This window comes from Colossoma macropomum, unplaced genomic scaffold, assembly GCF_904425465.1.
Source record: "Colossoma macropomum unplaced genomic scaffold, Colossoma_macropomum, whole genome shotgun sequence".
Lineage (NCBI taxonomy): Eukaryota > Metazoa > Chordata > Actinopteri > Characiformes > Serrasalmidae > Colossoma > Colossoma macropomum.
Window position 1 is genome coordinate 79,932 of NW_023495256.1, and position 12,059 is coordinate 91,990.

The window sequence follows — 12,059 nt, forward strand, 5'->3', positions numbered from 1 at the left end:
GGAGCTGAGATGAAAAGGTATGCTCAAAATAACAATCAACAAAGGAGCAATAGATCGGTCAGAAAAAAGCCAGCTGTACTAACATGAGCACCATATGGCATATCTACCTAGCTAGCTACTGCTGCTTATGTATAGAAACAGCTCTGCTTCTGCTTCCTAGCTTGGTCAGCCAGGGCCAGACTGGGACCAGTATTCAGGCTGGGAATTTGGATGCGACTCAGTCATGAATGATTTCACACAAACACTATACACACACAGCACCTGGGTTATATCTAAAAATAATTAGCATGATATCATCTAGTGCTGCAGACTTACTTTGTATTCTATTTTTAGTTTATATGCTTTGTGAACATTAAGTATTGTAATGAGCATCTTTCTTAAAAACATACAATAAATAATACTGAGTAACCCAAATTTTTTGAAAACTAATTCACTTGTTTTTTTAACAGATGTTAGTGCAAACTTCTGCATTCATGAGCTTCTTCTGGTGTAGATTCATGGTGACGCGTGCCAATTGTGCTTCTTGTTGCAAGCTATTTCCAAAGCTACGCCCACATGTTTTTCTGTCATTTAGTGGAGACACTCTGATATTCAGCTATACATGCTATGAGGAAATACTGTGAATTTTTCTTATGCAGTAAATCACAAGAAGCAGACACAGGGAGAATTTACTCTACACTGAAAAAAAATGAACTTGGCCCTTAGTAAATTTTACATAATAAAATTGTGCATGTTTTTAACAATTTATATGTGTTTTTGCTTCAACTAAATAATAATAAGCAATGTTGAAAACCAGTAGACTAAACATATGAAACATACTTAAAGTGAATTAGAAATAATTATGTTGTGTCAAGGGGTAGAAACTGCGCATGCGCATGCACAACTTTTCCAGAGCTGATGGCAGCCATTTTCTACACCTCGTCTCTGGGAAGATTTGGATTACCTGAGGAAATTCAGTCATCTCACATTTACAAGGTAGGAGACTGTATATTGTCTATTGTTTGTCATTATGGACATCTAACATGTTAATGACATTTACACTGAAAAATACTGGCAAAAACATGAGGTTAAGGGAGGACTTTACATGGCTTAAAATTCGCTAGCTAGCTAACTTAACTAGCCAGCCAGGTTAGTTTAAACCGACGCAGATTCAAAGAACACATAACGATACTCAGTCAGATAATCACTAAACTTACTAAAGCTGACCGCAGGGTTTTAATTGTAAAGGTCAGTGTTTTAATATGGTGTGTCCTTCATAAGTATCTGTCGTGTTGAGGTCCTCACTAAGTTTTCTCATCAACACAACCGTTAGCTAACGTTACTGTGGACCTAGCCTGCTAGCTAGCTAAGTAACGGCACCATTTTCTAAAGTTCACTGCAGACGAGTGCGTTTAGCTGCTGTGTCATTGTAGAGGTACACGCTAAAATATTGTTTAGATGGTTGTAGATGCACACAACGCAGCGTTGGGTATAACATTGATGAAAACGTACAGTTAAGGGACGACTAGCATAGCATAAGGGGCTCACTTCAACACATATATTCGAAGTAAACAGACCTAGCTAGCGTGAGCTAGTTGTGTGTCCTTGATGTGACCTGTAATCATCTTTTCCCACTGAGGAGGCTGTGCTCACTTCGTCTGTGATTTTGGATGTGATATTTGGGTACTAGGTGTCCACAAACCTGTGTAATTTCAGCCTTAGTTAGCTAGCTAGCTCCACCGAGCCTGGGGTTTGGATATGGAGCCTGCTAACGCTATTGTAGCTAGCATTAGCTTAGCAAACACAGCGTTAGCAGCTAGTAGGTTACAGACATCAGTTACCTGGTTTAATTTCAACATTTGTTCATTTAAGACTTAATGCTCTGTTCGATAAACCCAGTTTGCAGTGTGGTATTCCAACATGGACTCTGATACCATTAGCGCAGCTAGCTAGCGTTAGTTAGCTAAGCAAACGTTAGTGTTAGCAGCTAGCTGGCTAACTTAGCTAGTATGCTACAAGCACCATGAAGCAGGTTTAAGATTAATTTCAGCTTTCTGTTCCTTCAACATCCATCGCTTGACTTTGCCCTGTCAGAATTGTCAGTGGAGATTTAGTTTGGCATAATAGAATCCGTTATCTTGTTAATTAGCAAGCTAATGCTAGCTGTTCAGCCCTGTAGTGGAAAAGAGGTTTATGTTTGCCCATAGAACAGCAGAGTGACACTGATCATCATTATAATCAGAATATCATTTTGTATATAAGATGGTGCACACACACACACACACACACACATTCTCACACACACACACACACACACACACACACACACACACACACACACGTATGTATTTTGCTCATGTAACCCCTCGGTCATTGTTACCAAAATGGGGTTTACCTTATGTTTAGTCAACCTGCATTTATGTTAAACATTATGGTCTTCAAGTGCCAAGTGGTAGAAGTAATTATTACATTGCATTACATTACAATTATTACATTACAATATACATTGATTTTGATGCTCAATAATGCACAAACCCTAGACAGGGAAGCCTGATAGCCATATTGATTAAAAGAACCTTGATGTGACTTAAATATCATAGTTGGTTTCAAACTAAAATAATGTTCACAGGATTAAAACAAAGAGCTAAATATGAGTAAAATAATATATTATTGTAAGACTATTAAATTTCAGCCAAAATAATGCAGTGTCATGTTCTGCCACATGGTGGGGTAAAACATTAAGGTAAAGTGATAAAACATTAAAGTAAAGCTTATGTTTAAGATAAAATGTTAACATGGTCTTTCATTTCATTTTATTTAAGTGTCCTCTTTGTTTATAGGTTAAGGCTTAACAAGGTTCTTGAGTGCCATGTTTTAAAGGATTCTCTGGCATGTTCTAAGTGCCAGAGGTAAGCGCATTTTTATGATCCAGATTTGATATTTAACTACGAGGCTATTTGTTTTGTAAAGCTACTTTTTTGTTTTATTGTTCAAATTAGTAATCATTTTTCAGTCTCAAGATGATCATGTGTTTCTTTTGTCTGTTCCTTGTATGGTCGTCAAGTTAATGTACCTTTTTTTTTGAAACAGTTGAAGGTATATTCTAACAAGTGCAATCAATATGTGCAGGTGAAGGATGTCCACAGTAAAAGAGATGCCATCATAAAAGCTCTTTGTGCGCACATCCACAGACTTCTTAAAGGAATGTGAAGCCCAATTTCTTAAAACATATTGAGCAATCTGGGTTCCTTGTCAATCATTGATGATATCTGATTACATCGCCCTGTCACCCAGGCCTAATACACATACACTTCTTAATACAACTGAGGAATGAAATCACTTTTTCTTCATGTCATTTCACACCAGGCTTACAGTCACATCAGCAGAGCCAGACACTTTAGTTATATCAGGTGATCATGTTAATAAACACAGTTTTTTTCAGTTCTTCTTGAGAAACGTCCTGCTCAAACTCACTACCATTTTTTGATTATGTCTCACCTCTGGTCAGTAATAGTTCTTTCATTACTGAAAGGAGGAGGCACAAACATCAAGTTGTTGCTCTTCATAGACACACAGCTGGGCTTTGGAGGTTCTGCTCTGAATGTCTGCACTCTGGACATGTGTTGCAGACACAGAAGAAAAAAAAGCAGATATGGGTACATAACAAAATAAATAAATCACTGGTTTCCATTCACTCAAGATTAAAAGTGTTACCAACAATACTGTAATTAAATAAATCTTGTCATTTTGTTAAATAACATATGCATAATTGAAAGACATAGTGTGAACACTTTTTAAAACTTTCAAGTGGACCAGTCATGCTATCAAATAGTACTGATCAATTCTTCAGCTCCGTAAATAAACATTCAGAAGAAAAATCATGACATATTATGGTACAGCTTTGTAGACACTGATTTTTTTTAGTCTGGAACATGCAATATATTACTTCTAGATCTCTGTGACATTTCTATTTCTGTGATATTCAAAAACATCTTTACTTAGAGTCATTCAAATTCTCCACTTGAAGCTGTTGAAGGTGGTGGTCTCTTTCATACCACTGCATATGTTCCTTGTGTTATTCCTCTTATCCACTTTTCTTATACAGGAGTCTTTATTCACCTTGCGTTTTCTTCTGCTTAAAATCTCTTTGCACATGCTTAACGCCAGGTCTCTTCAAAAGAGATTTCAGGTCGCTGGGGAAATAGTGTATCTCACTCTGTATGCTGTCTTTTACTCATCACCAGTTCCCTCTGCTCATTCACTCGCTAGGAATGTAAATTTTCCGTTGTGACTAAAACAAGGTTTAAATATCCTTTTCTTTACATTTTGTTTGCACTCTCTCTTCTACAGCCAGTTTATCAAATCAGTAGAGCCAGGCACACTAGCTACATCAAGTGTTCAAGCAGGTAAAAAACTATTAAACTACTCAAAAACTATCAGTGAGAAGAAAGAAACATCCTGCTGGAACTCACTACCATGTTGTTTTACCTCTGGTCAGTAATGGTTCTTTCATTACTGAAATGAGGAGGCAGAAACATTGAGTTGTTGCTCTTCATAGACACATGGCTGGGCTGTGGAGGTTCTGCTCTGCATGTCTGCAGTCTGGAAATTGGATTTCAAAATCAAAGGAGTTCAGAAGCCAGCTAAAGAAGACAACTGCTAATGTAGATGGAAAAGTGAAAAACACATATTTGGAGAACATCATTTATCAAGATTGTACTGGAATGTGGAACCAACCCAGCACACACACACACTTATACTTAATAAAACACTTAAGTAGATGTTTACAATAATGTTGTGCTTATGTCTCACCTCAGGTCAGTATTGGTCTTTTCATTACTGAAATGAGGAGGCAGATACATTGAATTGTTGCTCTTCATAGACACCCAGCTGGGCTCTGGAGATTCAACTCCAAATGTCTGCAGTCTGGAAACGTGATGTGGAAACAAGAGTTTAATAAGGGCATTTCAAAAACAGCTACATCTGACAGCTGATAATAAAGATTAAAAGTGAAAAAAAAAATTATTAAATTAAAAAAAAAAAAAATTACCGGCTTGGTCAGAGATTCAAGACTGAGCATCAAGCAGCGTGTGAGCACTCCTTAAGTAGGTTGCCCACAGCTGCAATTGCTCAGCCCTAATTACTCAGTCCTGGATCTCCGGCCCCTACTAGAGGTCGGAGGAGGCCTAGCAGGCTGCCTGTATGTTACTCTGGCTTTTCCCTAAAGCTCAGGACGGCTAATGTGAAAATGGTCAGGCTGCCCACAGTAGAGACACTGGCCCTCTTGCATGCGAGACTCGTGCTCCTGGCAAGACAGGTGGGTACCTCCTAACTGCATAGGCTGCTTGGGGAGCTTGGGGAGCTTGGGAGATGAAGGAATCAGGGACGAACACGGGGCATTCTGGGATGGTGTCTTATCACAGGAAGGCCTGACGTCCCATTTCTGGAGACGTTCGCACAACCAGTTTCAGGGCTTGTTCAATGAGTTTGTCTAGGGTCTCCGGTACATCCCAAGTGACTAACTCATCTTTTAGCTCATCATTAAGACCCTGTTGATATACAGCCATTAGGGCCTTTCCATCCCACCCACTCTCAGCAGCCAGAGTGGTTGAAAGTGCGCTGCATGGCTGCCATGAATAGTTCTGAGGAGGAACATGTGGTACAGTAGTTGGCTTAGCCAGAGTGTTTCATAATTGCTCCAGTTGGGTTTGCCCTGTGTGAGATTCAAACTCCCGACCCTTATGTTTGTGGTTGGGAGAACAAAGGGACAAACCACCTGGCAGATAATAAGTAATGGACTCAAATGCAGAGCAGCAATGGGTCTGGGAAAGATAAACTTCAAAAGGAGGTGAAAAGCTAAGAGCAGTGGGGAACAAGTTGAATGAAGGGGAACAAACGAAAGAAAACAAAGAAAGTGACTAGTCACGGGAGCTGGGGATTGAACCCCGAATCACTGAGCTCCGGGATTAATGCGCTAAACACCGAGCCACTGAATGGTTAGCAGTCAGGCTAAACTCAAGGGCTTAAAAAGGTAAAAGTTTTTTTTTTTTTTTTAAATACTTACGCTGGAGTTAACTAGAGAAAACAAAAGGCTCAAAACTTGAGGGAGATACCGAAATTGCCAGCTTGGTCAGAGTGTCCTGCACATGGCAGAGAAAACTACAGACTGAGCAGCAAGCAGTATATAAGCAGTCCTTATGTAGGGTGCCCACAGCTGCAACTGTTCAGCCCTAATTACCCAGTCCTGGCTCTCCTGCCCCTCCTAGTGGTCATAGGAGGCCTACCAAGCTGCCTTGACATTACACATTCAGGTAAACAGTTTCACTATCACTGGCAATAAGAAGTGAAGATGTGGTCCATGTGCAAAAAAATGCAAAAGAATGCTTCCTGATGTCCTGCTGAAATTCAGTACCGTGTTCTGATTGCGCCTCAGCTTGGTATGTATCGCTTTCTTCTTCTGTTTCATTTTTCTTTGCAAATGCTTAAACTCAGGTCTCTTTCTCTTTTAAAAGATCTTCTTCATGTTGTTCCAAAGAGATTTCAGGTTGCTTGGGAAACACTCTACTACACTCTCTGTGCTCTCTTTTACTCATCACCAGTTCTCCCAGCTCATTCACTAGCCAGGAAGATACATTTCCCATTGTGAAAGAAATAAGGTTTAAATCTCCTTTTCTTCAAAATTTCTTAACACCAGCTCTTCTACAGCCAGATTGTCAAATCAGTAGAGCCAGACACAATAGGTACATCAAGTGGTCAAAGAGGCAGAAAACAATTCAACTATCAAAAACTACTTTCAGTGGCAGTAAAAAGCAAAAAGAAACATCTTGTAAAAACTCAAGTTGTTTTTACCTCTGGTCAGTACTGGTTCTTTCATTACTCAAATGAGGAGGCAGAAACATTGAGTTGTTGCTCTTCATAGACACATGGCTGGGCTCTGGAGGTTCTGTCTGCAGTCTGGAAATTGGATTTCAAAATCAAAGGAGTTTAGTAGACAGCTACAGAAGACAACTGCTAATGTAGATAAAAACATGAAAAACACATATTTGGAGATCATTAGTTACCAGGACTGGACTGGGACCATAATTCAGGCTGGGAATGTGGAACCAGCCCAGCACACACACTTATATGTTACAGAACACTTAAGTAGATGTTTTCAATAATGTTGTGCTTATGTCTCACCTCAGGTCAGTACTGGCCCTTTCATTACTGAAATGAGGAGGCAGATACATTGAGTTGTTGCTCTTCATGGATAAGTAGCTGGGCTCTGGAGGTTCTCCTCTGTATGGCTGCAGTCTGGAGTTGTGATTTATTGACACAAGAAGAAGAGTTTAGTAATGGACATAAAATGTGGTGTTCCACAAAGATGTTGGATAATGTGATGACAAAATGAGAAATAATAAATTATGAGCAGATAACAGGAATGACAACATTCTACAAATTCTTTGTACATGATTCTAGTTGTTCACTGAATTGAAAGAGCAAAACTTTGTTTTCTTAAGCAAGCAGCAAGAATCACAAAATCACCACTTGTAAGTATGCAAACTTCTTCTACACAGGCCTACAAAAACGAATAATTAAAGTACAGAAAGAGTTCACTGCAGTGCAGAGTACAGAGAGCAAAGAAAGTTCAGGACTAATTCTATAGTCTTATTCTGCAATACATTATTATTTTTTCTTTTTTGTTCATGTGTTTGTTTTCTTAAATCTGAAAAAAATGCATAAACAGTTGCTTCACATCAGCCCAGCTACATCATGGCCTCAGTAGTGCCCAACACAAGTACATCAATAGATCATCCAGGTAAACAATGTCAATGTCACTGGCAGTAAGAAGTGAAAATGTGACCCATGAGCAAGAAAAGGCAAAAGGATCCTTCCTGATGTCCTGCTAAAGTTCAGTACTGTGTTCTGAGTGTATCTCACCTCAAATCAATGTTGCTTTTTCTTCTGCTTCATTTTTCTCTGCAAATGCTTAAACCTCAGGTCCCTTTCTCTTTTAAAAGGCCTTCTTTATGTTGTTCAGAAAAGATTGAGCACAAAGATTGCTCTCATTTACTCATCCCCAGTTCTCCCAGCTCATTCACTATTCAGGAACATACATTTCCCACTGTGACTAAAACAAGGTTTAAATCTCAGTTTCCTCAAATTTTCTTCGAGCTAACTCTTCTACACCCAGATTATCAAGTCTGTAGAGCCAGACACACTGGGTACATCAAGTGGTCAATCAGGCAGAAAGTTATTAAACTATCAAAAACTACTTTCAGTGGCAATAAAAAGCAAAAATAAACGTGCTGCTGAAACTCACTACCATGTTGTGTTTATCTCTCACCTCTGGTCAGTACTGTTTTTTTCATTACTAAAATGAGGAGGCAGATACATTGAGTTGTTGCTCTTCATAGAGACACAGCTGGGCTCTGGAGGTTCTGCTCTGTATGTCTGCAGTCTGGAAATTGGATTTCAAAATCAAAAGAGTTTAGTAGACAGCTACAGAAGACAACTGCTAATGTAGATAGAAACATGAAAAACACATATTTGGAGATCATTAGTTACCAGGACTGGACTGGGACCATAATTCAGGCTGGGAATGTGGAACCAACCCAGCACACACACACTTATACTTAATAAAACACTTAAGTAGATGTTTTCAATAATGTTGTGCTTATGTCTCACCTCAGGTCAGTACTGGCCCTTTCATTACTGAAATGAGGAGGCAGATACATTGAGTTGTTGCTCTTCATGGATATGTAGCTGGGCTCTGGAGGTTCTCCTCTGTATGGCTGCAGTCTGGAGTTGTGATTTATTGACACAAGAAGAAGAGTTTAGTAATGGACATAAAATGTGGTGTTCCACAAAGATGTTGGATAATGTGATGACAAAATGAGAAATAATAAATTATGAGCAGATAACAGGAATGACAGCATTCTGCAGATTCTTTGTACATGATTCTAGTTGTTCACTGAATTGAAAGAGCAAAACTTTAATGTTTTCTTAAAGCAAGTGGCAAGAATCACAAAATCACCACTCATAAGAATGCAAAGTGCAAACTAAAAATAATATAATACTTAAAGCTACTGTAGCACACCTGCAGGCATCTTTTGTGCAGTGTAAAGCTGATTCCCTGAACAGGACTACATACATGAATAAAAGTACAGAAAGAGTTCACAGCAGTGCAGAGTACAGACAGCAAATAAAGTTCAGGCCTCTTCACTTTTTACAAATTGTGTAATTCTGCAGTCTTACTCAATGCATTACTTTTGTTTCTTAAATCTGAAAAAATGCAAAAACAGTTGCTTCACAACAATGTCACTATCACTGGCAGTAAGAGGTGAAGTTGTGGTCCATGTGCAAGAAAAGACTAAAGGATCCTTACTAAAGTCCTGCTAAAATTCAATACTGTGTTCTGATTGTATCTCACCTCAGATCAGTACTGCTGACATTATTGTAATAAGGAGGCTGAAACATTGAGTTGTTGCTCCTTATATACACATAGTTGGTTTCCAGAGGTTCTGCGGTGAATGTCTGCAGTCTGGAAATGCGATGTGGGGACATAAGAAGAAGAGTTTAATGTGGGTATTAGACGACAGCTTCAGTCAATGGTTTAATATTAATGGGAAATTCAGATGACTGGAGATCAATTCAGTCAGGTTTAAATGTGTTGTCCAACAGACTGTGATTACATATATCTAGTCCTCCCACAAAGTTATTAAAAATAAAAGATACTGATGAAGTTAATACAGCAGTCAAAACGCTGGGCTGCTATAACAGGCCACCAATTGCCAACATTAGCTCTTCACATGTCTCACAAAAAATCATAACACACACAATCACGTTTCACTGTAACCAGGGATGTATTGCAAGATGAACACATGTAAACATCATTTACATACCATAGAGAAGTGGAATATACTCAACTTTATAGAGTTTACTGGATTATTTTTAGTTTACTCTCTTAATCTTTTAAAAAATCTCCGTTTCCTCCATTTTCCAATGGTAAGTGATCTTATAATTCATCACGGATTGAGGATCTGCTATTGATGTGGACATTAGAAACTTGCAGAAAGAAACTCTGCCTAATAATCTTACATGAACAAATAAAAAAAAAACTGTTTATATTTTATTAAGTGAGTAAGCTTTGTCAAATGTAACTTATTGATAGATATTGCTATGTTACTATTATTAGCTGTCAGAACGAAAGCTCTCAAGTTTTTAATAAACCAGTTTACAGAGAACACACTGTCCGGTCATCATATAACAGTTGAGGTTCTTGAGGTTTGTGGCAGCCAAAACTGAGTGAAATTAATGTTAAAAAGAGGAGAGCAGTGGTAATAAATATAAAGCGCTAACTCTACATAATGGCTCCAAACAATGGAAAACATATACTGTACAAAAAATAAATTAGTTCTACCTAAACATAATAATCCAGTAGGTTAACATCTTAAAGTGGCAGCACACGGTTATTGTGAAAATTTATTGTACTATGTACAGAATAAGCTAAATGAAAAAAAAAAATCTTTTAAAAAATGAATAACAAGTACAGTGTTTGTTGAACAGTGCACTTTATAAACATCACTGGATGTATAGGCAGAAAATACTGAAGCAAAAAACATATTCTGATTTGATGTAATTCCAATATTACATTTTTTAACATTTCTGTTTGACACAAAACGCTAGTGAACTGCAGCATTCTGCAGTTTTGCGACTGGTCGCCCACTGAAGTTTGAGTTTACCCATCTTTCTTTCATCAGTACATCCCTGACCTCAATCTGCTTATAACAGAGTGTACTTATTTATGCTTAACATTTTAAATTCACTACCCAAAATATGTCATAGTTACACGCCATGCCGTACAGCTGGGAATGCTGTGAATAAACATTATTAACCAGTTTCAAACTAGAAAAATACATGGTCTCCCTAGAATTAGTAACTGAATGTAACTCACTTTGAGTCAGAGGTTTCCCCTCCACTGCTGAAGTGATGAGGCTCCATCATGAGGTGATCAGTCTTCACAGACACAGTAGGACACTGGACACACTGCTCTCTGCTCTCTGTGAAGAGTTTTACATTTACAGTGTGAACAGGACACTGAATCACAGGTTATAATGAACTGGATGTCACTGCAGCATCAGCCAATACCTGATAAAGAAATATTTTTCATAAAATTGTAGCACAATCACATCCTCTGCTGATACATATTACACACGTTTCATTACTAATACTAAACACCATCCATTACAATAGACTGTCATTCACTGTCTACTGAATAGAGTCCAGCAGGGGTGCCAATGTGGTCAGATCTGGTGAGAGAGAGTACTTTCAATAATGCAAGAACACTCAGAGGTGGTGAGTTACTAGTTACTCAGTTCTATTAACTCAGTAACATTTTCACTGATTTGTATGTTCCTGAGTGTTTTCAAATGATGATATTTTTACTTCTACTCACAAATAAGAAGGGGGAAAAATACAGTGTTGATGAGCCTTAATAAGAGCTTCAGATGTAAGTGAAGAGTAAAATACAACTCCAGGATTATTAGCAGCTAGAGGTGGATCCAGATTTTTGGAGTTCAGTCATCAAAAAGTTACCTTGAAGAAACTCTAACAAAAGACTCAGCAGAAACCTGAAAGCATGCGTGATGCCTGTGTTATGCTGCTTATCTGTTCTACCTGCTGTAACTGCTGATGGACAGACACAGCAGTGCCTGGATAACCTGTGACTTTTTTGACTGTTTATAGATTTTCAACATACACTCAACAGCACATATAAGATACACAATAACACAAACAATAACATTAAGTGCTGTGTCAAAGGAGATCAAAAAACAAAAATTGAAAAGCACCAGTGGGTATAAACCGTGGCTTAACATGTCTTACAGTATTCTGTACACATATTTACATAAAAGCACTTACATGTTGTGGAGTTTCAGTGTCCGCCATCTTGTAGATCGGCTTAACTCCACCCCTGAGTTTAATGAAGAATCAACAGATACAAACACACAACTTTTCTACTTTAAACTACCAGAAAATCTTCAACACAAAAAGATATCTAAATAATTTAAGACCAACAGTCTGAAATCCAAAATGTCTAC

The 12,059-nt window shown here is 38.2% G+C and overlaps 1 protein-coding gene across 7 annotated transcripts in view; it reads right to left on the bottom strand.

The window, feature by feature from the left end:
• The window catches only part of LOC118801297 (NACHT, LRR and PYD domains-containing protein 12-like), a 75,161-nt gene extending 63,130 nt beyond the window's left edge, over positions 1 to 12,031 (bottom strand). For 4 of the 7 annotated variants that reach the window (XM_036561543.1, XM_036561547.1, XM_036561542.1 and 1 more), the window contains exons 1-10: positions 11,881 to 12,030; positions 10,916 to 11,021; positions 9,392 to 9,502; positions 8,647 to 8,760; positions 8,306 to 8,419; positions 7,159 to 7,272; positions 6,829 to 6,933; positions 4,792 to 4,905; positions 4,468 to 4,581; positions 3,478 to 3,591 (exon numbers count right to left, since the gene is read on the bottom strand). In XM_036561543.1, coding sequence (XP_036417436.1) covers positions 3,478 to 3,591; positions 4,468 to 4,581; positions 4,792 to 4,905; positions 6,829 to 6,933; positions 7,159 to 7,272; positions 8,306 to 8,419; positions 8,647 to 8,760; positions 9,392 to 9,502; positions 10,916 to 10,965 — 950 coding nt within the window. In that variant the 5' untranslated portion in view covers positions 10,966 to 11,021; positions 11,881 to 12,030. Of the gene's footprint in view, positions 1 to 3,477; positions 3,592 to 4,467; positions 4,582 to 4,791; positions 4,906 to 6,828; positions 6,934 to 7,158; positions 7,273 to 8,305; positions 8,420 to 8,646; positions 8,761 to 9,391; positions 9,503 to 10,915; positions 11,022 to 11,880 lie in introns of all 7 variants that reach the window. The other 3 variants (XM_036561544.1, XM_036561546.1, XM_036561545.1) reach the window with 3 other exon arrangements.
• Positions 12,032 to 12,059: the final 28 nt, after the last annotated feature.